The 27,999-nt window shown below is 41.3% G+C and overlaps 1 protein-coding gene across 1 annotated transcript; it reads left to right on the plus strand.

Annotated features, from left to right (window-relative positions):
• Positions 1-488: 488 nt before the first annotated feature.
• Nrros (negative regulator of reactive oxygen species) lies at positions 489-27,965 on the plus strand. Its single transcript, XM_015486823.2, has 4 exons — positions 489-637; positions 22,027-22,147; positions 25,507-27,790; positions 27,825-27,965. Exons 1-3 carry the CDS (start codon positions 531-533, stop codon positions 27,475-27,477), a joined length of 2,199 nt encoding a protein of 732 aa, XP_015342309.1. The 5' UTR covers positions 489-530; the 3' UTR covers positions 27,478-27,790; positions 27,825-27,965.
• The last annotated feature ends 34 nt before the right edge of the window (positions 27,966-27,999 follow it).

Genomic DNA, 27,999 nt, shown 5'->3' on the forward strand with positions numbered 1-27,999 from the left:
ACCACACTGCAAGTTCCATTTCTTTTTCTTTTTCAGAGCTAGAACCTTAAAAGATTATTAATAGGAACTAGCTAAGTGTATTAAAAGAAATACTAGAGAGTGGATAACTCTTCCAGATGATGGTTTCTCCCCCTTTGCAGATGGGAAACATGTGCCACCACTTCCCAAAGTCTATCCTAACTTGGTCCTTGGATAGAAGGACCTTGGAGAAGAGTTCCTGGGTCAGCAGACCTCACACAGGCAAGGACCCCCAGCTACCACCTCAGGAAAAATACTAAGGTGAGGAAGTCTTAAGAGAAGCCTGCTAAGTATTGCGGCAGATCCCTAAAAATCCACCTCGTTGGTGACTACACCCCATCACTTTTGCAAGGGGCGCAGCTCGCCGCCCTCTCCCATCCCCCGCGCCCCCCGCGCGCAGCAGTTCCCTCTGAGACGGTCTGTGTGAGCCTGGGTGCTGAGTCGCTGAGCTGCTCGGTCTCCATGTGACTTCAGTTTCCGTCCGTTCCTTCCGCAAGTGCTAAAATAATCTGATGCCCCAGAGAGGAGGCAGCCCAGCGCCGCGTTTGGCTGCTCTCGAGGAGGAGGCCGAGCCTGGGAGACGATGCGCCCCGCGGAGCCACCTGGGCCTCCGGGAGCCGTGAGTATTTCCTGCACGGGGGACCTCCCCGCCCGGCAGCCACCGCCCTTCTAGGTGGGCGAGTTCGGGTCAACTTGGTGGGTGGGAGGTCAGCGTCCGTGGTCCACTGTTGGTGGCTGATCCGGAAGCTGTGGCGGGCTGCTCCCAGCCTCTGCGTAGGGTTTGGGGGCTACAGCTCTGGGTGTAGGTGGACATGCATCCCGCAGGAGCGCTTGGAGTGATGTGAGGTAGTGGAAACAACCAGGGCTTCAGAATCAGACGTGTTTTTGATTCCTGGCTCTGCTGGGGAGAATGTGAGCAGGTCAGTGAGAGTTTATGAACCTCAGTTTTATCATCTACAAAATGGGAATGGGAATGCTCCCTCCCTGGGCTGGATGATAGGATGTAATGAGACTACTCTGCGAACACTCAGAATCCGCGGGGTGCTTGGATCTCCTTTCCTGCCCCACAACATAGCTTGAGAATCACTATTTCATTGATAAATACGTGGTGACTCATTTACAGGAACACATATTTCCATCGGGAAATGGAACACATATTTCCAAGTGCCAGGATGTGTATTCACCATCCTGGGGATGCAGCTGAGAAGACTCACAAAGCTCCTTCCCGCCACCCACAGAGGCTTTGTCCTGGGGAGATTCTCTAGGATTCTGTTTCTTGGACTCTTTTACTAGTGTCAGAGGAAGACTAGAACTCGGGCTCTTCTGATTTTTTTGTCCAGTGCTCTTCTGTAGCCCTCGTGGCCTGTCCATGTGGGCTGGATTCTAGGGATATATATATATATATGTGTGTGTGTGTGTGTGTGTGTGTGTATATATATATATATATATATATATATATATATATATATATCCCCAAGTGTCANGTGTGTGTGTGTGTGTGTGTGTGTGTATATATATATATATATATATATATATATATATATATATATATATCCCCAAGTGTCAGGAAGAAGTACTGCGCTCAGAATGGGTGGTGAGCTCCACCTCAGGACGGAGAGAAGGCAAGCACGTGGGGGATCATTTAATCATGGCCGGGACTGAGAAGGCTAGGGCAGGGTTCCCCCAACTACCAGCAAGAATGTTTCCAGGGAGAGTGAGGGGACCTCACCAGAGATTTCTTCCATGATGGGCACAGTCTATTAAAAGTTTGGGTAGTAGAAACATCCAGAGTCTATGGAGCAGGCCCTTCATGATTTCCCCTGCCCATTTTACCTCCTGACTTGGGGAACAAGACTGTTCCCTCTGTTGGCGGGTTGCTGCGCTCTATAGCCTGGAGACTTATTTTTCTCAGACCCCCCACAGGTTTGTACATGTATGCCCAGAGCTCCTAGGGGAGATTGTAGAATCATGGGCCCTGGCCTGCTTTGAGATTAAAAACAAAAACCTTCACAGAGGTGCTTTCATCTAATGGGTGCCCTCGTGGGATCCTCATGAACACCTAGATAAACTCCATCCCCCTAGACTTTAAGCCTTCATGAGGGAGCCAGAACATCCCAAACAGCAAGCAGGCGCCCAGTGTCTGTTCTGAGGCCTGTGTGAGGAAGGCGCTGGCCTCTTTCTCTGGTCTTCTAGACTCCTGCAGAAGAGCTGTGCTAGTACTCATTACAACCCCGTTTGGGCTTGTCCCCCCCCCACAGAGCTGAAACTAGACTCTTGCATGGAAGATTAGTGCTCCTTACGCCATGCTCAGAGCCACACTATAGCCATGTAAGTTAGGAGAGGGTGGCCTCTCACGACTGACAAGCGCTCTCTTTCTCAGGAGCTGTTTGTTTACACTGTAGTTCCAGGGGTCTGTGCTCACGTGTGGTCGCTGATATGTCATCTAGATACATATTTATAAATTTTTTTTCCTTTGATATAATTTCTATATTATACTAATTCCCCACACCCACCCAGCATTCTTCTCAGCTTCATCATTGAACAAATGTCATGTGTTAATTGTGAGGAGGGGGCATTCTGGGATAGGTTAGATGATTTTTTTTTTTTAACTTAGGAGTGCTTAACTATTGAGCCACATCTCCAGCCCTCTTTATATTTTATTTGGAGACAGGGTATCAGTAAGTTGCTTAGGGCCTTCTAACTTGCAAAGGCTGGCGTTGAACTCTCGATCCTCCTGCCTCAGCTTCCTGAGCTGCTGGGATTACAGGCATGAGGCACTGTACCTGGCAGTTGATGATTTTTGAAAGCTCAGAGAGATAAGCAGAAGGGAGAAGAACATTAGTGCTTGGATCTTAAGAGTCTCATAAAATTCTAGACTTAAGTTCAGGGGTCTATTAGATAAGATTTAATTTTTTTTTTTTCTTACTGCAGATCAAACCCAGGGCCTCACACATGCTAAGCAAGTGCTCTACTACAGAGCTATAACCCTAACCCTGGATTATTTTATTGTATTTGTCTTATTTATTTTTAGTGTTAGGGCTTATACCCAGGGCCTCACATATGCTAAACCCTCTACCACTGAGCTGTATCAGGAGCTACATCCTTAGCTTTAGATAAGATTCTTCTAGTTACAAATGACAAAAACCCGACTCAAATTGGGTTCAGAAAAAAAAAAAAAAAAGAGGATTTATGTTTCATGCAACTGTAAAGTTTTTAGGCAATTGTTTCAGGCATAGCTGGATCCAGGTGCTCAAAAACATTTGCCAGAAATCCATCTGTGTTCATCCTTCAACTTTGCTTTCCCCTGTGCAGGCTTTATTATTAGGCACATCTTGTTGTTGGTGGCAAAGATAGCCACCTGTGGCTCCAAGTTAATCCTCACCAGTTTGGCATCTGGAGCAAGAAGACAAGGCCTGCTCCCATTAGTTCTAGCAGCTATCCTTGTATTGATTCTCATGGACTCAGCTTCTGTGATGTGCCAATCAGTGCAGCTAGAGATATAGGATACTGTAATAAGTCTAGCCTCATTCAAAGGCCCCATCCCGGAGCCAGAAGTTGGGATGAGACCAAATAAATTACTTCTTAAGAAGGAAGGGAGCCAGGCAAGGTGGCACACCCCTGTAATCCCAGTGACTCGGGAGGCTGAGGCAGGAGGATCATAAGTCCAAAGCAACTCAGTGAGGCCCTAGGTAACTTAGTGAGACCCTGTCTCAAAATAAAAAATAAAAAGGGCTGGGGATGTGGCTGTGGCTCAGTGGTTAAGTGCCCATGGGTTCATTCCGTGGTAAAAAAAAAAAAAAAAAAGAAAAAAGAAAGAGAGAGAAGGAGATTTGTTGCTCAACAATAAGATGTACACAACAATACTGACTTGTACACTTAAAAATGGTTAAGATGGGACTTAACCATGGGGTTGTGGCTCAATGGTAGTGTGCTCATCTAGTCTGGGTGAGGTACTGGATTGGATCCTCAGCACCACATATAAATAAAGAAAATAAAAGTGTTGTGTCCACTTACAACTAAAAAAAATTGTTTTAAAAATGGTTAAGATGATAATCTTACATTATGCATATTTTACCATAATTAAATTCTAAAAAGAAGAAAAGAAGGTGGTGGTTCCCCCCAAAGAGGAATTGAGGAATTGTTATCATAAGGAGGAGAAATGTCTGTTAGAAGGCAAAACCAACTGATTTCCAGAGCAATTGAGTCAGGTGCTGAGACCAAAACCACGTGTCTTTTCTCACTTTAATGCATGAATGACTTCAGACTCAATGTAGGGAATAAAGAAGGAAGTAGAACTCTGCCATGATTCTTACCAGCGAGATGGGCATGAGGCGCATGGCTGGTACCAGCGATGGGCTGAATGTGGCCACAAAGCCCTGTGAGGTCACGGGGACTCCCCTCTTCCAACCCCAACCCAAAAAGTCACCACAGGCAGGTGCTGTGCTGTGTGCTTGTGCCCCGAGCAACTTTCTGCTGCCATTTCCAAGAAAGATAATAATCAGTTCTCTTTGGGAGATAGCGCTCGGGGCGTTGTCTTCTCGCCTTGACTCTCTCAGGCAGAACCTAAGCACCTGCAGCAGTCCAGGTCTCTGCTGCCTTCCCAGCATCTCCCTCAGATGACAAGGCTGAGCTGTCCCTCAGTCTTTAGGCTCAGGGATCGGCTGGTCCTTACTTTCCTGGCCCTGAGCCACTTCCTTCAGCTTCAGTCAAGTTAATGGTGTCCCTGTCATTGCCTTGCCTGGCACTCTAGGACCGCCTCATGGCATTCCCTCAGTGGCCTTTCTCTTCATCTGGGTTGTTGGGCCCTTTTTCTAGTGCTTAAACTGAAGCCTCCATTTTAGCTAATAATTCTGGCCTCTTATTTCCTTCTAAATTCCCAGTGTTTTCTAAGATGTCTAGCTCCTTTGGCAGCACCTCTAACAGACCTCTGTCTAACTTACCCTTACAGAAGATCATGGTACTCTGTGACACAGGCAGGGCTGCTATTCCGAATATCCAAGACAGCATGGCACTGATCAGAAGGGGTGCTCTCATCAGAAGCAGGGTCCTGGGGGATCAGCTGCTACCTATTTGGTTGCTGAATCATGGTTAGGGTCTCTGGGAGTTCCAAGAGGGGCCAGGCATCTGGGGTAAAGGCTCATGGGATAGCTATTTACTAGCAAATATGTATCTGCACAACTCCAGCTGAATATTTGTAGGGCACATGTCTCCCAGATAGGTGAATATCCATCTCCTACTTGGGTCTGAACTCACTTCTGGATTTATGCATAGTCTGTGTGACTTGAACTTTGACCTTTTGAGTCTTGGATTTCTTATCAGTAAAATGGAAATAATAAGCAGGGACTTGAATAGGATATGCGTATACCCATGTTCAAATTGAGCAGCATTATTCACAACAGCCAAAAGGTGGAAACAACCCAATGTCCCACCAACTGATGGCTGGATAAACAAAAAATATATATATATATATATATATATATATATATATATATATATATATATATATATATATATATANAAAAAAATTTGAATGACACAGGTTTGTTCCCAAACTTGGGCTTTAAACATTCTCTGCCATGAGTGGGGGCATTAAAACCTGTAAGATGGCTGGTGTGTTCTGTAAAAGTAAGCTCCTACACCTCTATCTCCTCCTGTTCCCTTTCCACTAGCCTTTAAGAATGACTGTAAAGCAATCTGTAGCCAGAAGAATGTAGCAAAGTTTGTTATTATCTTTCCTTTAAAATGATCTCAGTTCTTCAGTGCTTCTCTCTTTTTTAGCAGTTCGCACATGGCTTTGTGCCCTTCATCTCAGCATTTCCTCTCAACAGACAGCCCTTCTACAACTGACACTGGGGTCTTTGTCCCTAGTGAAATTAAAACATGAAGCCACAATCTAGATTATCCTATTTTTTTCCTCCTGTATTAGAGCATCATTTTCTTCATTAAGGTTGTGCCTGTGCAATGGAGAGAGTGAGGGGGAAGCTGGAACACGCTATAGTGACTCTTTTTCATGAACCAAAAATATGAACATTTGTAGATTCAGAGTGGACACTTCACTAGAGATCATTTCCATTTATCCCTCAATTCCCTGATTTTATAGATAAACTAAGGTGCACTGACTCCTCATCCATTGCCTTTTTGATACCTTTGTGGGAATACCAGTGGTTAATTTTTTTTTTTTTTTTTTTTTTAGCACAAAGACATTTGTCTCCATCCAAAGTAAAACAAAGTAAGCCTCTGACTTTGCAATTTCAGGATGCTCTTCAGTTAAATTGATCCAGAAGATTGAAAAAGCAGGAACATTTTAAAAAAGTTAAATCATTTGATATATCTTATGAAGTACTAAAGGGGGAAGTGTCCTGTTGACTGCTACCTATTTTGAAATGCATCAACAAATAAGATAAACTGAAGGATGACTAGATGGATAGTTAGATGGATAGATATATGATGAAGCAGTTATAGTAAAATGTCCAGAGTAGGATCTAGGTGGTGGACATACCAGTGATCACTGTCAAATTTTTTTTTTTTCAATTTGGCCATATGTTAAAACTTTTTCATAACAAAATATTGGGAAAAAATTACTAATAATATGTAGTATCTGCTCACAATGCTTTTCAACAAATTAATAATTAAAAAATTTAAAAACTATAGAAACTATAACTACCTATAATCATGTCATGTGGATAATTGGATTATCATTCAGCTGAAATATCAGACTATGGTAAGGACTGATACATGCAGTGGGCCTTGAAGTCTGAACAGGAGTTTGGTAAAGAAGATCAGTGAAAGGGTCTTTCCCACAGATGAAGCAGCATGTGAAATGTGTGATTTTGTCAAGGCTACCAAGTATCCCAGAGTGGCTGAGGCTTGTGGTATTGAGGTTGAACTGATACAGAACTCAGAGGCCTGAATTTGAATCACAGCTCTAACATTCTCCAGGTGTACGACCACACCCCTGGGAGCCGCACTCTATTGTGAATGCAACAGGATAAATAATCCTGCCAGGATTTTGAGAGGATTATTATATGTAAAGCACTTGGCATAGAACTTATTCCACGGTGAGCACTCAATAAACTTGAGCTATTATATTTAAGAGCCTGGAAGGAATCCGAGAACTCTTCTGTACACCTTGAATACTATTCTATTGTGCAGGTCCATGTCAGGAATCTGTATCAGCCACTCCCCAGTTGCAAAAGAGCTTGCAAAAAAATTGTCACACCCCTGTTGCTCTTCTGCAAGGAAACCAAGTTGGGAGGGGGCCTATATTTTCATTCTCATTCCACGCCCAGCAATTGGCCTTAGTTATTGCTATGATCCCTGCCCCAGTACTCCACAGACTCTGAGTGGTCTCACCTCCACTGCGTGTCCCAAGGTCTACACTGCACTTCACATAGACAGGACATAGTGTAGGCATTTTGTCTTTTTTATTTCAACACTAACTCCCTGTTTGCAAGGGTGACTCTGCTTTCCCTTTGACATAACCAGTCTCCCTGTAGGAAATGTCTGCCATTAGGGGATGGAATGAGGGGTTTTCCTTCAAGCCTTGGAGAATTGGTGAGAGTCCCCAGCCTCCTGCACTTGAAATGAAGCCTGAAGCATCCCTTTATATTGCCAAAATTTTTCTACACACTTTCTCTCATTTAGTCTTGACACAATCCTTGAAGGTCAGTGAGACAATTAATATTTTCACCCATGGCCACCACTGGAGTGAAAGAGCTACACTGGTCCAGATCTCTTACCCCCATCTGGGGCTCCTTCCTCTGCACAGGTTGCTCTTATTGAGAAGGATGGTGGCAGGTCATCACTCTTTCAGAAGTGACCAGAGATTATAAACCTGTGATACCTAAAGGGTTGGGCCTATCTGTACAGATTATGTGGGTCCCTCATATACAAAGATGACACTGGGACCTCCTCCCAGCCACAACAAGACATATAAAATCAAGGTGTTATCTCCCAGTGGGGGCAGATTTGCATTTTCTAAGACCTGTGACCAGAGGCAGCCTGTGGCCATGGAATAGGACAGAGCGAACTGGCCTCTTTTGGTTGTGATGGGCTGGCCCTGACCACATAGGGAAACCAGTTGACTCATCTGTGGCCCTGAGAGAATGAAGTTTGAGCAGGTAGTGCTCAGCCCACACTGAAGTTGCAATGGGAAGAGCTCAAGGGAAGGACAGCTGCAGTGGCCTTAAACCTTTGTCCAGGTAGAGCTGAGCCTGAGCCATTCCTAGACAAAACCTCTGTCTCAAGCCTGGTCAGAGCCCTAGTTGAACAGGAGTGCACTGCTTAGGGTGGGACTCCTGACCAGTGCTTGGAAACCATTGCAGGGCATTCCCTGAGCACCTTCTATCGCTCGGCCTGAGTGTTATCACATCCAAAATGGTGGGCTAGTCCTTAGTTATTGCTATGATCCCTGGAGAATTGGTGGGGGTCCCCAGAAACTGCTCCAGTTCTTTTCAAAAGGATGGTCATTTTAAGATATTTGAATGAGGGTCACATGCAACAGAACTGTCCTTTCTTAGACAAATTCTCAGGACCATGCTTCAAGTTGCCTTCCAACAAATTCAAATAATACAACTCTTTACTTGTTCAGGCTGAAAGGGGAATCCAAGCCCCAGAGGCCAGTGTGAGGGGGACCCAGTAGTCCAATCAGCGGCTTCCAAGGTAGTGATTTCCCGCTGTGGGTGAGTGTGAGTGCAGGCAGGTTGACATCCTGCAGGGATGCTGTAATAATGACAAAGACTATTTTTTTGAACATTAAAAAAGCAAAAAACAAAATACAAAATAAAACCAAACAAACAAAAAAAAACTTGTCCTAATATTGCAGCAATCTGCATCACAGGCACTGTAATTCCCATTTTACTGGGACGAAATTAAGGCCCAAAGTCAGAGTCAGGCTTTGAACTTGTTCCATCTGTCCCCTTGGCCTGGGTCTTCCTTCTCCCTTGACAGATGCCTTTCCAGGGACTAATTTGCCAACATGAAACCCCAAATCTAAATCCTCTTCACCCTGAAAAGGAAAAGTGATGTCCATAATAAAACTTTTCTTGCTGGGGATGTAGCTCAGTTGGAAGAGTGCTCACCTCGCAAGCACAAGGCCCTGGGTTCGATCCCCAGCAACACACACACACACACAAAAAAAAAAAAAAAAAAAATTAAACTTTTCTTAATCATTAGTCAATGTTACTTTTTCCCACTAACTCTAAACAAAATCATTTGAAGCACACTTACAATAATTTCAATTCTAAGTATCTATAAGAAATTCTCTATGTCAGTGATATTTATTAGGTTCTGATTATGATGCATATTTTAATTTTTAAATTATAACAGATTTATTCTGTTCCTTTAGAACTTCTTTTCAATTGAAGTTGATTGTTGAAAAAATAGAAAATACAAAGAAGAAAAAATATACAGATGTAGAAAAAGTAAACAGTGTACAGTTCTCCCATGTTAAGATTCTGATGTGTCCCTTCAAGAATTTTATAGAAAATATGCAGATACATGTAAAGTTTAAAAAATCTTGGAATTATATTTTGTTTGCACGTTACTTTTTTCCTAATACTATTCTATTAATATTTTTTTCAGGTCATATATATATCTACCAATTTTTTTTTCATTGCAGCACACGAGTCCTGTCATATAGTTGCATCATAATGTATTTAACCATTCTTTCCATTGTTGGACTTCTGACTTATGCTGATTTCCACTCTTTTATTAACATTTTTTTTTTTTTGGTACCAAGGATTGAACCCAGGAGTGCTCAACTACTGAGCTATATCCCCAACCCTTTTTATATTTTATTTAGAGATAGGGATCACTTAGTTGCTTAGGGGCCGACTGTATTGCTGAGGCTGGCTTTGAAATCATGATTATTCTGTCTCAGTTTCCTACACTGTTGGGATTATAGCTGTGAGCCACCATCTGTTTTTTTTTTTTTTTTTAATATCTTGAGATAGGGTTTTGCTTAGTTGCTCAGGCTAGACTCTAACTCATGATCCTCCTGCCTTGGCCTCCCAAGTAGCTAGCGTTACAGGTGTGCAGCACTGCTCCCAACATCAACTTTTTAATTATTATTACTAATGTTGTAATGAATATTCATTTAAATATTTTTACATGCTTTTAATTCCTAAGAATAAGTTCCTGGAAATGGAATTATTAAATCGCAAAGAATCCATGCTTTATATTCATTTGAATATTTTTTACATGCTTTTAATTCCTAAGAATAAGTTCCTGGAAATGGAATTATTGAATCACAAAGAATTCATGCTTTCAAGTCTTTGATAAATTATGCCAAACTGTCTTTCAGAAAAGGTGTGCCAATTTGCTTTTCCACTTACAGGGCATAGGATGATTCTTAAGAGAAGAAAACTCAAAAACCATTGTATTGCTATATTTTAAAAAAATTCATTATTAAGAGAAAGTCAGAGAAATGAATCACATGATTTGAATTCATATGTCACAATTCTAAATGCTCTGTTGCCTTAACCCTCAATTTACAAGTTCTTTTTTAATGCACCCAGCATTTGAATATTAGCTATTTGTAAAACATAGAAATGCATTAATTTATGAGAGTATATAGCTGGTTCTTTTATTTTCTTTTACATGTAATTCCAAAATCTACTTAAAAAATTTTGGATTTTAAGAGTACACATGGACATATCTCCAAAGATACAGAAATGGTTAGTAAATACATTTAAAGATTCCCAATATCTTTAGTCATTAGGGAAATGGAAATAAAAACACAATATATCCTACTTCATACTCACTAAGATGACAATAATTAAAAATGACAGGTAATAATGGTGCTGGAAAGGATGTAGAGAAATTAAGAACCTTCTTATACTGTTGATTGAATGTAAAACAGAGCAGCCCCTTTGGAAAACAGTCTGGCAGTGTCTCAAAAAGTTAAATAGGGCTGGGTAAAAAATAATGGCTTTTGCTGGTAAATGGATGAATCTGGAGACTGTTATGCTAAGTGAAATAAGCCAATTCCCCCCCAAATAGGGGTCAGTTGTTCTCTCTGATATATGGATGCTAACACACAACAAGGGGGGAGGGGAATGAAAGTTCAGTAGATTAGACAAAGGGGAATGAAGGGAAGGAATGGGGGACAGAATTAGGAAATCTGACTTAACTTTCCTAGGTACATATATGAACACACACACTGAATCTGCACATCATGTACAACCACAAAACTGTAATCCTAATTAGAAGAAGATGTACTCCATGTTTATATAAATACATCAAAATATACTCTACTGTCATGTATAAACTAAAAACAACAACAACAAAATGTTAAATAGGGCTGGGTTATGGTTCAGTGGTAGAGTACATGAGCAAGGCACTGGGTTCATCCCCAATTCCTTAAAACAAAACAATTTCAATAATTCTGCTCCTTGGTATATACCCAAGAGAACTGAAAGCATGCCCACACACAAACTTGTACATGAATGTTCATAATAGCATTACACATAATAGCCCCAAAGTGGAAACAACCCAAATGTCAATCAACTGATGAATGAAACATAAACAAAATGTGGTATATTCATACATACAATGGAATTTTAGTGGTATTTAAAAGAAATGAAGTATTGATATTTGCTACAACATAAATGAACTTTGAATGCATTATGCTAAGTGAGAGAAGCCAGAAATAGAAGGTCACGTATTGTTTGATTCTATTTATATAATTTTTTTTTTTTTTGTAGTGGGGACTGAACTCAGGGACACTCAACCACTGAGCCACATCCTCAGCCCTATTTTGTGTTTTGTTTAGAGACAGGGTCTCACTGAATTGCTTAGCTTCTCACTTGCTGAACCCATGGTCTTCCTGTCTCAGCCTTCTAAGCCGCTGGGATTACAGGTGTGTGCCAATGAGCCCAGCTAAAATGTCTTTTTTTTTTTAAAAAATGTTTTTTAATTGTAAATGGTCACAATATCTTTTTATGTATTTATTTTCTTATGTGTGGTGCTGAGGATTAGACCCAGTGCCTCACATATGTGAGGCAAGCGCTCTACCACTGAGCTACAGCCCCAGCCCATAAAATGTCTTGAATAGGCAAATCCATATTCAGAAAGTACACTAGTAGTATCCAGGGGATGGGGGAAAGTTGGAAATGGGGAGTGACTGCTAATAATATGAGCTTTCTTTTGGGGGCAATGCAAATACTCTGGGATTGCATAGTATTGATGATTGCTCAACATTGTGAATAAACTAAACTGTACATTTTTAAAGAGTAAATTTTATGGTATATGCATTGTATCTCATTTTTCCACATTTTTAATTGGTATATTATAGTGGTTCATAATGATGGGATTTGTTATTACATTTTCATACATGCACGCAATGTAACCGTCTAATGTCGCCAATATCACTCCCCAAAACATCCCCCGTCCCTCCTCACCTCCCACCCTTTGGTCTCTTTCCTCTACTGAACTCCCTTTGATTTCCATGAGATCTGCCCTCACTGTTTTTCCTTTTTCCTTTCTAACTTCTGCATATGAGAGAAAACATACATCCCTTAACTTTCTGAGTTTGGCTTATTTTGTTCTCTAGTTCCATCCATTTTCCTGCAATGACATAATTTCATTTTTATGGCTGAATAAACTCATATTTTAAAAGCCCATATTGTGGCTTATTTTTAGGGAATAGGACCATATGGTATCTTTTTTAAAGTTTTAAACATTTCAGATTTAATAGCTAATTATCAAAGTAATTCTAATCTCACTTATCAAAAATTAAATAGTTTTTGGGTTGGGGTTATAGCTCAGTGGTAGAGCACTTGCCCAGCCCTTGCCCAGTGTGAGGCACTGAGTTCAATCCTTAGCACCACATAAAAAATAAATAAATAAAATAAAGGTATTAAAAATTGAATAGTTTTAGTGTTAAAAGTTTGAACCAAAATGTCTCTCTGGCTTTCTTACTCCTTCTGCTCCTCTCTTTGTCTTTTCTTTGCCAGGTTATGTTTTAAGCAGTTAATATGTTTTGTTAAGATATTTCCTTGGTATAAATATATATCCAAGCAAAAATCTTGCAAATAAGTTTAGTTTTATAAACAGAGTTGTGTGTGTGTGTGTGTGTGTGTGTGTGTGTGAGAGAGAGAGAGAGAGAGAGAGAGAGAGAGAGAGAGAGAGAAGGTCTTGCTTAAGTTTCCCAGTCTGGCCTCAAGACAGTCCTTCTGTCTCATCCTCCTGAATAGCTGGGATACTGGCTTGTGCCATGACTCTGGCACACAGATTTTTTTTTTTTAACATTATGATGTATCAATATTCAAAAGAGACAATTTTTCATGTGTTACATAAATGTAATTCGTATTAGAATGAATTTTTCAAAGCATTTTATATTTTCATGAGTTAATTTTGGGGAACTTATTTGTATATTTTTGATTTTTAAAATTTGTTTTAATTAGTTATAATGATAGTAGAATGCATTTATGCACTTTGATATATCATACATAGATGGGATACAATTTTTCAGTTTTCTGAGTTGTACATGTTGCAGAGTCATATTAGTCTCATAGTAACATATATACATACAGTAATAATGTCTATTTCATTCTACTATCTTTCCTATTCCCACATTCCCCTCCCTCTCCTCCCATCACTTCCTTCTACCTAGTCTAGGGTAATGCTATTCTTCCCTAGTGCCCCACCCCCCGCCTTATTGTGAATTAGTAATGCATATTAGAGAAAACATTGGGATTATGGTTTTGTGGGATTGGCTTATTTCACTTAGCCTGATATTCTCCAACTCCAACCATTTACTGACAAATGCCATAATTTCACTCTTCTTTAAAGCTGAGTAATATTCTATTGAGTATATACATATATACATATATATATATCACATTTTGTTTATTTTTAAAAGAAATTTCAAATGCAGAAAAGTTGCAATTAAAAAGGACCCAGACGGTTCATCCAGATTTAACAATTATTAACATTTTGTGTGTCACTTTTACTTTTTCCTCTCTACAGATATAGATATTTCAGTACACATTTCCCAAGAAGGACAGTTTCTTGTATAACCACAGAATAATGATAAAGTCTGAAAAGATAATGTTGATATAACACTATTATTTCATCCAGTCTGTATTCAAAGTTGACCCAGTAAAATTTTCAAAATTGAATTTTGGAAACATTCAAAAGTGCCTAGTGATGCCTCTATAATAATTTGAGCATTTGGTTGAGGTATCTCCTGGTTTCCCCACCATAAGTTTCCATTTTTGCTTTTGTAAAATTAACAAGTAACCAGTAGGGAAATGCTTTAAAATTACATTAAGGGGCTGGGGATGTGGCTCAAGCGGTAACACGTTCACCTGGCATGTGTGGGGCGCTGGGTTCGATTCTCAGCACCACATAAAATAAAATAAAGATGTTGTGTCTGCCGAAAACTGAAAAATAAATATTAAAAAAAAATCTCTCTTCTCTCTCTCTAAAAAAAAAAATTACATTAATATTTTATTTCCCAACAATTTTTCACCCTCCAGTTTTAACATCTCTGGTTGATTATTTTTTTATATATTATTTTTTAGTTGTAGATGGACACAATACTCTTATTTTATTTATTATTATTGTTATTTTTTAAATGTAGTGCTGAGGATAGAACCTAGTGCCCCACATATACTAGGCGAGCGATCTACCATTGAGCCACAACCCCAGTCCCCTCTGAGTGCATGCTTATCTGCAGCATGCACTTTGAAAAATGCGGTACCAGATGCAGATTTTAGGCAATTTATTTAAATGTTCAGGTAACATCATAAATATTTCACCTACTTTTTTGGAAATATTATGTACAGATTTGTACTTTGCACTTAGGTTTATTAACCCATTTTATCCCATCATCTCAGATGTGGGACACCTACAAAAACCAAAATTGAGCAATAAATATACAATTATGTAACTTTGAAGTAAAATATTATCTTTTTAAAGTTGTATTCTTTTGAGAAAAGTAATAGGTGAGTGATGAGAGTGTTTGAAGATATTTTTAAATTCATTGTGAAAATGGCATAAACTTTGTGCAAAAATTACTTTTACTAAATATTCAACTGAAAAAATATTGCATACATAAGTGATATGTGATATAAGACATGTATTCATGAAAATATTTTCTAGAACTTGGTTATTATTTTATTTCAAGGAATGCACTATATTTCAAATTATTAATGTTCAAAAGTAACTGTCCTGGGGCCTGGGGCTATAGCTCAGTTGATAGAGTGCTTGCCTCGAATGCACAGGCCCTGGATTCAGTCTCCAGTACCATACACATACACACACACACACAAAAGTAACTGTCCTAAAAATAGGGCCCAGGGACAATGTATACTGCACTGAACTGCTGCCTGACAAAATCTAATGTGTTGCTACTCATGTTCTTTTGTTGACCAGTTGTGACCTGTGTTTTTATACTCCAAAGAAGATATTAGAGAAAACACTTTTCTGAATGCTCAAGAAAATTATAACATCCCAGCGACCTATTTTATAGAATCTATAGATTGTAATTTCAAAACTATTTTAATGCACCTGTGTCAATTTTGTTGAAATACTCACAGAATGTGAAAACTTGGGACTTTGTGGGTAAAGAGTCCAAATTCTATTTTAGTTCAGTTCTTTTTGTTTTCAAGATGCAACATTTGAGCCAGCTCTTGAGGATAGGGGTAGAGGGATGTTTATCAAGAGAGAATATGACACTTGTAAATGGCCTTGGACTTGGAAAAAACCCTGAGGCATCAGGAGGCAACCTGAGCCCACTCTGTCCGCCCTCTCTCAGCTAGCTTGGTCAATCCTCCGGTCATTCTTTCTATTCCATCTTCTCTGTCCTCTGTTGACTGTTTTATTCTTTTCTATGTGCCTTGTTACGTACCTCATAGCATCTGTTCCCCATGGCAAGATCTCTGAAGAAGTCATCTCTACCTTCTCCCTCTGTGCCTTTTAGCTCAAATCTACTGCTAACGACCTAATTCTCTTCCTTGTCTTTGTACCAGACTCATTCACAGGGTGCTGCTGTCAGGTAACAATTTACTACTTATGTTCAAGTGCTTCCCCAAGATTCTGGCAGCTTAGTGTGGTTGATGGTGCTGTCATGTGATTCTTCTGAGGACTGCCCCTCCGGAGGGACTGTGGGTGTGCTAGTCAGAGCAATCCACCTGGACAGGGGAAGTTATGTTTGTGCATCAACTGTATTTCCTGAACTACATCAGGACTTGTGCTCTAATACCTCAGTGCTTCTCATAGGTATAAAAGATCATTTGGAGCTGGGTATGGAGGTGCATGCCTGTCCTTCCAGCTATTCAGGAGGCTGAGGCAGGAGGATCACAGTTTGAGGCCAGCCTGGACAACCTAGCATAGATCCTGTCTCAAAATAAAAACTAAGAAGGATAGGGGATGTAGCTCAGTGGTAGAGTGACCCTGGGTTCCACCACCCCTCCAATAAATAAATACATCTGAAAGCTCTAGTTTGAATGCCAAAATATTAAAACTTTTAGAATATCTTTAAGATTATGTATGTATTGATTTTTTTAACCTAGCAAACATTTACTGAGCCTCTTCCTGACAAGAATATTGAAAAAGTCTAATGAAAATACCTGGAAATGTGTGGACAAAAGGTTACCATAATTTTTTCTCCTCCTTTAGGAATTCCAACAACAAAAAACTTTTTATTTTGAAAAATTTCAGATGTGCAGAAAAGTTAAAGCCCAGTGCTAGATTGATCAGTTAGTAGTTTGCTTTATCTTTCTCTAGTGAGCCGTTTTTAAATAATCTACACAAATTATAAATACCATGAAGCTTTACCTCTAAATAATTCAGCTTGCGTTTCCTAAGAAGAAGGGCACTTTTTATTTTTTTAACACAAACAGGACATTATTGTCGAAAAAAAAATAGCAATAAAAAATCTGCTAATATCATCTGTAAATGAAACCATCTTCATTAATACATATTTAAATCATCCACCCCAACTGTCTCAAATTTTTTCTTTTGGTTATTTTTTTTTAAAGTCCAAGATGCACTCCTGATTCATGAATTGCACGTGGCTAATTGGCTTATTGTTAGTCACTTGTAATTGAGAACAGACATTGCTACCCTGCCCCCTCCCAGCCTTTCTTTGTTTTTCAAGCCTGATTTTTGGAAAATCCTGTCTTGTAGGACATCATATAGCCTGGATCTATTGGAGGTGTCCTCATGACTAGATTCAGTGCACACGTTTTGGCAAGGGGACGTTCAGGATGGTACTCTGTGTTCCCAGCAATCCCCACTGGGATGCTGGGTTCTGAGGGATCTTACCATGGGAGATGCTTCAACCTTCCTTGATTTTTCTGCTAAGAGTCAAAGGGACCAAAGCTGCTTGGTAGAGCTTTCAGATGCTTCTTGGTAGTAGGAATGGTTTGGAGGGGTCACAGACTGGGGTTTTTGTCTTTATTCTCTGTAGTCTGTGAACAGCTGCCTTTCGCTTTCTCCCAAGATGCCAGGTGGGATTGGCTCCTTACTTTTAAACAAACGAAGACCCACTTTCTTGTGGGGCCCTCCATCTCATAAGGTAGTTACACTTTTGCATATTCATGAGTATCACCGTTACACATTATGACATACTCCTGCCTACTCTGCTTCTGGAGATTCCTTCCCCCAAACCAATCTGTCAATACTTATCCCTAACGCAGATACCTTGATAGCTAACTGCTTTCTGCATAAGCCTTCTTTCTTTAAAGCTTTTTCAGCCTATTATTTTGAGGAGAGATTATGTGGTAATATATGTATAACACTTGCTGAAAGCTCTTGGGGCAAAGAGGTTACAGTTCTACCCAGGCAGCAGCTGCTGTAGTAGTAGCAGTTGGGGGTTGGGGAAGAGGAGGGGAAGCAGTCCTGTGCACCTGGGAGACCGCATGGGATTTTCCAGTGAGATACTGAGCTGTTTCTCTTGGACTCTTTGCAGTGCTATGACTCTGAAAAAACCTTTCATAGTCTAGAATAGTGTTTCTCAATCAGAATAGCTACTATTTGAAAGTCTTCTATTTCTTTTTAGAGTCATTGCATCTTTTTATTTAGCCCTGCTTCAAGACCATTCTCACGTATATTATTGGATCAGCCAGGGGCCAATCAGGAAAGAGAAATCATCTAGATTATTTAAAACAGAGGAAATTTAATTTAGGAAACTGGCAACAAATGACAGAGGAGCCTGAGAAGCCAAACAGACAATAGACGGACCACCCAGAGAAGAGCAATTTAGGAGGCTTTGACCTGCCCTCGGTAGGTGAAGGAAAGAAGGAAGAAGTGATGATACCAGAGCCTGAGGGTCACCAGGAAAGGCTCAAGGATATCTCTGTTCAAGACAGAGACAGAAATCCCCTGAACTCTTTGCTCATTCTGCTTTCTAGCCACCCACTAGTGTCCCCCTTTGGCCAAACCTGCAGGAGGCCAGCTGACAGCAGATTTGGGAAGCAGGGCCTTCAGAAGCCAGTCCTCGACCTTACAGAGCAGCAGAGCAGGGGAAAGCACAGTTCTGAGGACAAAAACTCTCTACCAGCATAGTCATTGCCCCTGGAGTTAATCTCGTTCTGGATTATTAATATATAATTTTAAGCCAATCTTCCTGTATACCTTTTATGCACTTAGTTAATATAATGAAATAGTCATCCTTTCAGATGAATTATGCACTGTTTTTTTCCTGCTTTGTGTAGCTGTTGAATTCTTGGAAATTATGCATAGCAGTAGCAACAACAGCTCATTGGTGTTTGGAACTCATAAATAATAATTATATTGTTAATTACCTTCACCGTTCATGAAGCACTTTCACATACATTATGCTGTGTGATTCTCATAAAACTTTTTGAAATGTTAATATTGTTCCCAATTTACAGAAGTATTATCTGAGTCTTGGAGACTTTGTATAAATTGCTCAAGGACAAACAGCAAGTACCTGAGTCAGAATTTAAACTGGACTGTCAGGTTCCAAACTCCATAATCTTCTCATGATATTCTGATGTTTCATTCCAGAAGTTGCCCGGGGGCATAGCAAGATTTTTTTTATTAGCTGGCTGGCTGAGTTTCAGAAGAAGGAGAGGATACATTTTAAATTTGAAAAATACTTGTTGACCTAGAAATTAAATTACCTTCCTGGGTATAAGTGACACCAGAACTATCTGGCATTCTGGTCTGGAGAGTTATGTTGTCCCTGAAGAACTACACTCTTGCCGTGTACACATCTCAATTTAGTATTTCAATATACAGGGTTCCCATCTCTCATCAATAAAATACAGGACATCTAATAAAATTTGAATGTCAGATAAACAAGTTTTTGGCATAAATATATATCTGACACTCAAGAGGTATTTCAGCATTTGCTAAATCTGGCAATCATCTCAAGGCGAGATGTGATTCCAAGGTTTCAGGGGGCATTTTTGTGTGCATGGCAGGGGTACTGGGAGGATACTGGGGACAGGAGCCCATATGGCCCTGCATTTACCATCTGTGCAGGCCATGAGGTAATTATTCCTGCACAGGTGCAGAAGCAGAAAAAAGGGTCTGGAAGGGGATCCCCAGTGTCCAGCATGAATTCTGAATTAGAGGTTCTCTGTGTGGTAAGGAGAAGTAACCCAGCCAGAAGTCCAGGCTGAGGTTGATTCACTTGATTTCACGTAGGTTTTCTGTTAGTCTTTTTTCACTGGTGAATATTCAAATCTGACCAGAAAGTTAAAATTAGTCTTTGAGATGAGTAAACTTACTTGAAGAAAGGATAACAGGAAGGGGCCAAAGGTAGCCTAGATGTGTCAGCAGAAAAGGCTGTGAATGGCATGGACTAGGTAAGGAGGTTTGCATTAGCAGTGGGCCAGGAGGAGACAAGGGCTAACCTGCAGTCCTTCCCAAGGGTGCCAAGGAGGGGCTGAGGCAGATGAAATGCTGGGCCAGGCACTTGCCTCCCATTCAATGCCAAGCTGGGAGAGGATGCCACCAACTGTTAACTCTGGAAGTCAGTCAATGCAATATACAGAGAAAGAAATTACCCAGTTACTCATCCTGGAGCTCAGAGAGGGACCCCTTACCACTCAGTCAGTCTGGAACCTTGAATAGGCTATTATTATTTCTGGGCCTTTGACTGTAAAAATGTGATGGTGGATGATATAATACATAGCCTTTATGGTTCCTCTTAGTTCTAAAATTCTTCTCCTGGTATATGTATGATTAATATATATATATATATATATATANATAAGAGACTATATATATATATATTAGTACTGGAGATTGAAACCAGGGACACTTTACCATTAAGATACATTCCCAGCCAGCCTTTTCACTTTTTATTTTGAGACAGGGTCTCACTAAGTTGTTAAGGCAGTCTTCAAATTTGCAATCCCCCTGCCTCAGCATCCCAAGTCTTTGGGATTACAGGCCTGCACCATCACCCCCACACACCAGCATGGCATATGTATAATGTTAAGCCCTCTTATGTCTGCTGTTCTGTGCACTAGCCAGGCAAGAGGACTGATAACCATACTTCATTATGTAATCTTTATTACATCTGAAGATTGCTCATTGTTTTAGTCAGTTTTTTTGCTGCTGTGACTAAGTTTATTTAGGGGGTCACCGTTTCAGAGGTCTTAGTTCATAGAAGAGCGGCTCCATTCCTTGGGGCCCGAAGTGAGGCAGAACATCAAGGTGGAAGACTGTGTCAGAGGGAAGCAGCTCACATGGTGATCAGAAAGCACACAGAGAGAGAGAGAGAGAGAGAGAGATGTCTCCACTGGCAGGATACAAATGTATACTCCTAAGCCTTGCCCCAATTCCCACCTTCTCCAACCACACTCTACCACTTCAGTTACCACTCCATTAATCCCTATCAGGGGATTAATTCACTAATTGGGTTAAGACACTTACAACCCAGTCATTTCTCCTCTGAACCTTCTTGCACTGCCTTACATATGAGCTTTTGGGGGACACCACATCTAAACATAACACTCATTCATTTTCCCATCAAGTTTTTTCCTCTTCCAGGTAAAATATCAAAATCCTTTATTCAAAGGGCTGTATTCAAATGAGGTGACCATTGAGATCCACACTTTTCTAAAAGCCTCAGTCAGTGGTCCTGAACTGGCAAACCTCCTGTCTGAGCCTTCTGTGCCACTGGGATTGTAGGTGTTTGTAGCCATCCTGACTCATGTATTGTATCTTTCTAAATGCTACTAAAATGGATCAAAGTGTCCTAAGAATAAAAATGCTAATTATATAAAATAATGCATGAGTTACTTAGTTCAAATTAGTCATTTCACCTGTATGTACACTTTAAAACATCATGATGTATATGATAGATATAAAAATTGGTCACTGTAATCAATTAATAAATAACAAAAATTAAAAACATTATAAAAGGCAGGAATGGTGGCTCAGTGGTAAAGCGCTTGCCTCACACGTGCAAGACCCTGGGTTCGATCCTTAGCACCACATTAAAAAATAAATAAATAAGTGAAATAAAGGTATTGTGTTCAACTACAACTAAAAAATAAAATATTTTTAAAAAATTATAAAAAAGCCTCAGTCAGCAAGATAATTAGGAACTCAATTATAGAGCCTGAGGCCATGAGTAGTATTTCAGTCCCAGTTTACCCTTCATTGGTTCTTTTATTCATTCAGCACATATTTCTTGAGTTTCTGCCATGCCTCAGCAGAGTTAAACTGGAGGGTAGAAAACTCCAGCAGAATTACAAAGCTTGGGAAATACCCAATGACACCTGATTAAGTCCTTTGCTGCTTCTTCAATGCTGGACTCTCTGGAGTTTCAGAGTTCAGCCACTTGTCCATCAAATGGTAGAGGCAAAGTGAAAATGAGCTGTTGTTGAGGGTTTCAGTGAAAGGTTGAAAGTGTTGGTTAAATTGAGGTATTTGAATAATCTGTGGGTTTCACCTCCATGTAGCTGCTGGCCTCTAAGACCAGACAAAACTGGGAACTGGCTCCTTCTACCCAACGTAGAGCAACCTTCTGGAATGCCCTTGCCTTACATGCTGCTTCTTTTCCTTTGTCCACAGTGCTGCCCTTGAGATGGAGTTGCTGCCCCTTTGGCTCTGCCTGGGTTTTCATTTCTTGACCATGAAATGGAAGAATGGAAGTGGGATGGCCATGGTGGCTTCTCAAGGGGGTTGCAAGTTGGTGAGTTTCCCCCTTGAACTCTGACTTGTCTGCTGCTCTTGTCCCAACCTTGTCCTGATTGATAGATTGTTAGTCAAGGAGGAGTGTCTGGATCACTGTGAATCTGCCTCACTCAATGCCATGTGTAGCTCTTTAACTGAAGGTTTTAAAGATAATGCCTGGGAACGGCCAGCAATCCCTGTCATCTTTCTCATACTAGGTACTGCCAGAGTGGTTTACATATTTTAACTCATTTAATTATCACAGTAACCCAGTGTTATGGAATTATTGATAGGTATTATTATTATTACTTCTCTATTTTATAGATAGCAGGGGCTATGGCACAAAGTGGCTTCAGTGTCACCAGCTAATCAGTGGTGGGGCTGGGCTTTAAACCTGGTGTCTAAGATGTGGTGTCATATACTTGTAATCCCAGCAGCTCGGGAGGCTGAAACAGGAGGATTGAGAGTTCAAAGCCAAACTCAGCAATTTAGCAAGGCCCTAAGCAACTTAGTGAGACCCTGTCTCTAAATAAAATAGTCTGGGGATATGGCTCAGTTGTTAGGCATCACTGGATTTGATCCCTGGTACCAAAAAACAAAACAAAAATCCGGATTGGTCTGACTCATAATCCCTATATCATAGTGGAGCATACTCTAGACTAGTGGTTAGAGGTTACTGCTAGTGGTTCAGAACCATGACAGCTGGAGTTTTAAAGAATACAGCATGAGGGCTGGGGTTGTGACTTAGTGGTAGAGCGTTTGCCTAGCATGTGGGAGGCATTGGGTTCAATTCTCATCACCACATACAAATAAATAAAGAAAATAAAGGTCCGTCAACAACTTCAAAAAAAATAAATAAATAAAAGAAGAATAAAGCATGAAACCTTTGGCTGCTTTTCAGGGTGCAGGCTAGACTCTCTGCCTGACCCTTCTGGTTTGGCTGCCAGAAGCAGGGATTCAGCTGCCAGGAAGCTCAAAGAATGGACTTCCCATGACTCTTACAATTTGAGAACTGTTTGCAAGTCATTACACTGGCCATTTGATGTTAAAATGAACTGGACATGGTAAGGATTTCCGGGGCTCTGGTGGCCATGTGTTCTTTGAAGTGCTTTGGTGGGTCCACAAAGAATTGCAAAGGTCTTTACTACAGCAATTGTGGTAGGACAGGGTCTCACAGCTTGAGGAAAGCCCCTAACCACAGCACTCTTCAGAGACTCCCCATGAAGCCAGGAGACCAACGCTTACTCAAATATAGAAAAACACCTTGTCTTGGGGTAGGGGAGGGGGGCATTCAATTCTGTAAAAATGCAAGTTCTCCCCCAAATTAATCCATAATGGTAAAATGGTAATGAAATACCAATCAAAATTCCAAAGACTTTTTTAGGGGGAGTGGAGGGTGTGGAAGGAACCTGACAAATTCATTCTAATATCCATCTGGAGATTTAAAAACAACTCAAATGTTCAATAATGGGGGATTAATTAATTAGATGAAACAAATAATTATTACTAACTTTGGACATAATAAATGCGTTTTATATAAGCAATCACACTCAATCCTAAAAAAATAAAAAATACAAGTATAATTTTCACTTTGCAGGCAGGGTAGTAGAGTTCTACTGATGAGGTAACTATCCCAAGGTCACCCATTTGATAAAAAACAGAGTCAAGGACTGGGGTGTAACTCGGTAGAACACATGCTTACTTATGTGAGGCCCTGTGTTCCATCCTCAGTACCAAAACAACACAACACAACAAAACAAAAAGAAAATTACAACCCAAATGAAGTGAACCTTAGAACTCTTGTTCTTCATCATTGCTATTCATGCAGTGTACTAATATGGTTCCTAAAAGGAAATGTGATCAAATTTATTTTTTACTGCCAAAACAATATGTCTATCATGCATTATTGGGAATGGAGTAGATTACTGAACATCTTGTAGAGTTTGTTCTCATTTTTTTTAAAGGGTAGGTAATATCTTTAGAAAAGAGTGAGAAAGAGATGTAACAAAAAGTTAGTGTGTGTTTTTCTGAGGGAGAGTCTGAGGTTACTGAAGAGTTTATTTTTCTATATTTCAATATAGCATCAATTTTTAATTATCAGAGGATGTTGTTTTTAAAATCAGATAAAGAACTTGCAGGTTCAGCCGGGCACTGTGGCGCATGCCTGTTATCCCAGAAGGCTAAGACAGGAGGATGGCAAGTTCAAGGCCAGCCTCAGCCACTTAGCAAGACCCTCATCAGCTTAGCAAGACCCTGTTTCAAAAAAAAAAAAAAAAAAAGGACTGGGGATGAAGCTCAGTGATAAAGTGTCCCTGGGTTCAATTTCCAGCACCAAAAAATATACATAAGATAAAATAACTTGAAATTCTAAGAGATTAGTTCCTTGCCCAGGGTCCAAAGTTAAGAAGTGGGAGAGCAAGTTTCCAGCTTGAATGTTAGCTCTCCTAACTTGGATTTCTTACCCAGGACTCTTCTTCCCTGTTCCATTTGCCCTCAGGGATGGGGTCCACAATTTTAGCCAATCATTGGCCTTGTTTTCCAACCTATAGAAAGGAATAACATGGCTTTATTAAATTACCATTTTAAACTGTTTTCACTAACACCTAACTTACATCCTATGCTTTTGCCAATTCTATAAAACATCTGGCTGAGTTAAAGAAGGCTTTATATGATTTCTGCTGTGACATCAGGGTCACCCCATCCTTCTGTCTCCTTAAAGTGCACAATCAGTAGACCTGCTACCATATTTATTTGATACAGGTATAGGGGAGCTTCCCAGGCAAAAATATTTTGGGTGAAATGAAGGTGCCACAATACAGCTGGTTGTTGGGCAATGGCGCTGTAGATACCCAACTATTATGTCACAGTGGTACTGTGCAGTGTGAACCATTTACCCTGTACCGACTATGTACCTGGCACCGTGCTAAGCTCCTCATGAGAGCCACTTTAATCTTACAACGACCCTTCTAAATAGGTGCCACTTTTTATCTTCATTTTGCAGAACAGACTGAAGGTTAAATTATTTCCCCAAGGTCACAGAACATAAACAACAGAGGCAGAATTCAAATCCAAGTAGAGACCTGGTCCTCAACCCTCAGAGTTAAAACTAAACTTCAAATACAGTTGTCAATTCTCAGCACCTGATGTCAGATCTTCTCTGACACCCTGTGTTTTAAGTGAGGCCTGGAACTCAACTCTTGGCTGACTATTTTTAAAGTGTGAAGGTAAAGAATATTTTCCTATCCTATTTCAAAAACTCTGATCTCCAGAGTCATTTCCAGTGGTTTCAGAGACAGTCTGATGAATGAACCAAGTATCTGTGCATAAATCTGTACTTTAGAGATGTCTTTTCCACTGACCCATGTGTTTTGGACCTAGGGGGATGGCATTGCCGACTGCAGAGGGCAGAACCTTGCTTCAGTGCCCAGCAGCCTCCCGTCCCACTCACAGACACTCATCCTGGACGCCAACCCTCTCAAGACCCTGTGGAATCATTCCCTCCAGCCGTACCCTCTTCTGGAGAACCTCAGCCTGCACAGCTGCCACCTGGGACTCATCGGCCTTGATGCCTTCCAGGGGCAAGGCCACCTGCACAGTCTGGCTCTGGCTGACAACTGCCTCTCTGAGAACTACAAGGAGACAGCAGCTGCTCTCCACACTCTGCCAGATCTGCGGAGGCTCGACTTGTCAGGAAACTCCCTAACGGAAGACATGGCAGCCCTCATGCTGCAGAACCTCTCTTCACTGGAGGCTGTGTCCCTGGCGAGGAACACCCTGATGAGGCTTGATGACTGTGTCTTTGAGGGCCTGGAGCACCTCAGGGAACTGGATTTGCAGAGGAACTACATCTTTGAGATTGAGGGTGGTGCTTTTGATGGCTTGACTGAGCTTAGACGCCTCAACTTGGCCTACAACAACCTCCCCTGCATTGTGGACTTTGGTCTCACACAGCTACAGTTTCTAAACATCAGCTACAATGCCCTGGAGTGGTTCCTGGCAGCCAAGGAGGAGGCTGCCTTTGAGCTGGAGATGCTGGACCTGTCTCACAACCAACTGCTGTTCTTCCCTCTCCTACCCCAGTGCAGTAAGTTGCACACTCTCCTGCTACGGGACAACAACATGGGCTTCTACAGGGACTTGTATAATACCTCGTCACCGCAGGAGATGGTGGCCCAGTTCCTCCTTGTGGACGGCAACGTGACCAACATCACCACTGTCAGCCTCTGGGAAGAGTTTGCCTCCAGTGACCTGGCAGCTCTTCACTTCCTGGACATGAGCCAGAACCAGTTCCAGTACCTGCCAGATGGCTTCCTAAAGAAAATGCCTTCCCTCTCCCACCTGAACCTCAACCAGAATTGCCTGATGATGCTCCACATCCGGGAGCATGAGCCCCTAGCCGCACTTACAGAACTAGACCTGAGCCACAACCAGCTCTCAGAGCTGCACTTGGCTCCAGGGCTTACGGGCTGCCTAAAGAGCCTCCGCTTGTTTAACCTGAGCTCCAACCAGCTCCAGGGTGTCCCCACTGGCCTTTTTGCCAATGCCAGTAACATCACTACAATTGACATGAGCCATAATCAGGTCTTACTTTGTCCCCAGCCAGCTCCCTTAGATAGGGCAGGACCCCCCAGCTGTGTGGATTTCAGAAATATGACATCTTTAAGGAGCCTCTCTCTGGAGGGCTGTGGGTTAGGGGCATTACAAGACTGCCCATTCCAAGGGACGGCCCTCACTCACTTAGACCTATCCAGCAACTGGGGGATTCTGAATGGGAGCATTGCTCCTCTCCAGGATATTGCCCGCACCTTACAGGTCCTATCTCTCAGGAACGTGGGCCTCAATTCTGGCTTCACAGAATTGGACTTTTCTGGATTTGGGAATCTGAGGGACTTGGATCTGTCAGGAAATTTCTTGACTAGCTTCCCGAGGTTCAGGAGCAGCCTGGCTCTGCAGACCCTGGATCTCCGCAGAAACTCTCTCACTGCCCTTCCTCAGAGGGCTGTGTCTGAGCAGCTCCTGAGGAGTCTGCAGACCATCTACCTCAGTCAGAATCCATATGACTGCTGTGGAGTGGAGGGATGGGGGGCCCTGCAGCACCTAAAGAGTGTCGCCGACTTGGCCATGGTCACTTGCAACCTCTCCTCCAAGGTCATTCGTGTGCTGGAGCTGCCAGGCGGCGTGCCTCAGGACTGCAAGTGGGAGCGGGTAGACATGGGCCTGCTCTACCTTGTGCTTATTCTCCCCAGCTGCCTCACCCTATTGGTGGCCTGCACTGTGATCTTCCTCACTTTTAAGAAGCCTTTGCTTCAGGTAATCAAGAGCCGCTGCCACTGGTCCTCCATATACTGACCTGGTGACATACCAGGTTAGAAATTTGATTTGTTCAACTTTCTTTGCTAGATTTTAAGATCTGCTGCAGAGGTCAGGTGTGGTGGTGTATGCCTGTAATCTCAGTGGCTCTGGAGGCCAAGGCAGGAGCACTGCAAGTTCAAAGCCAGCCTCAGCAACTTAGCAAGGCCCTAAGCAACTCAGTGAGACCCTGTCTCTAAATAAAATACAAAAAGAGCTGGGGATGTGGTTCAGTGGTTAAGCACTCTGTGATTCAATCCCCGAAAAATCTGCTGCAGAGGCCAAGTCTGATGAGTTGAGGTTTAAATTAAAATATCTCCATCCTTTAGTCCCCTCAAGATATTTAAATTTAAATATCTCCATCCTTTAGTCCCCTCAAGTCCTTCCTCCACCCTTGTGATTCATCCTCATCATCCAGATAAAATATTTATTAAGTGACATACTATGAAAATAAAAGACAATGTGTCTCAAATATTTTTTAAATCAAACACAGCTTGCCTTTTTTTCTTTTTCTGATGTTCT

Source organism: Marmota marmota, unplaced genomic scaffold, assembly GCF_001458135.2.
Source record: "Marmota marmota marmota unplaced genomic scaffold, marMar, whole genome shotgun sequence".
NCBI classification, from domain to species: domain Eukaryota; kingdom Metazoa; phylum Chordata; class Mammalia; order Rodentia; family Sciuridae; genus Marmota; species Marmota marmota.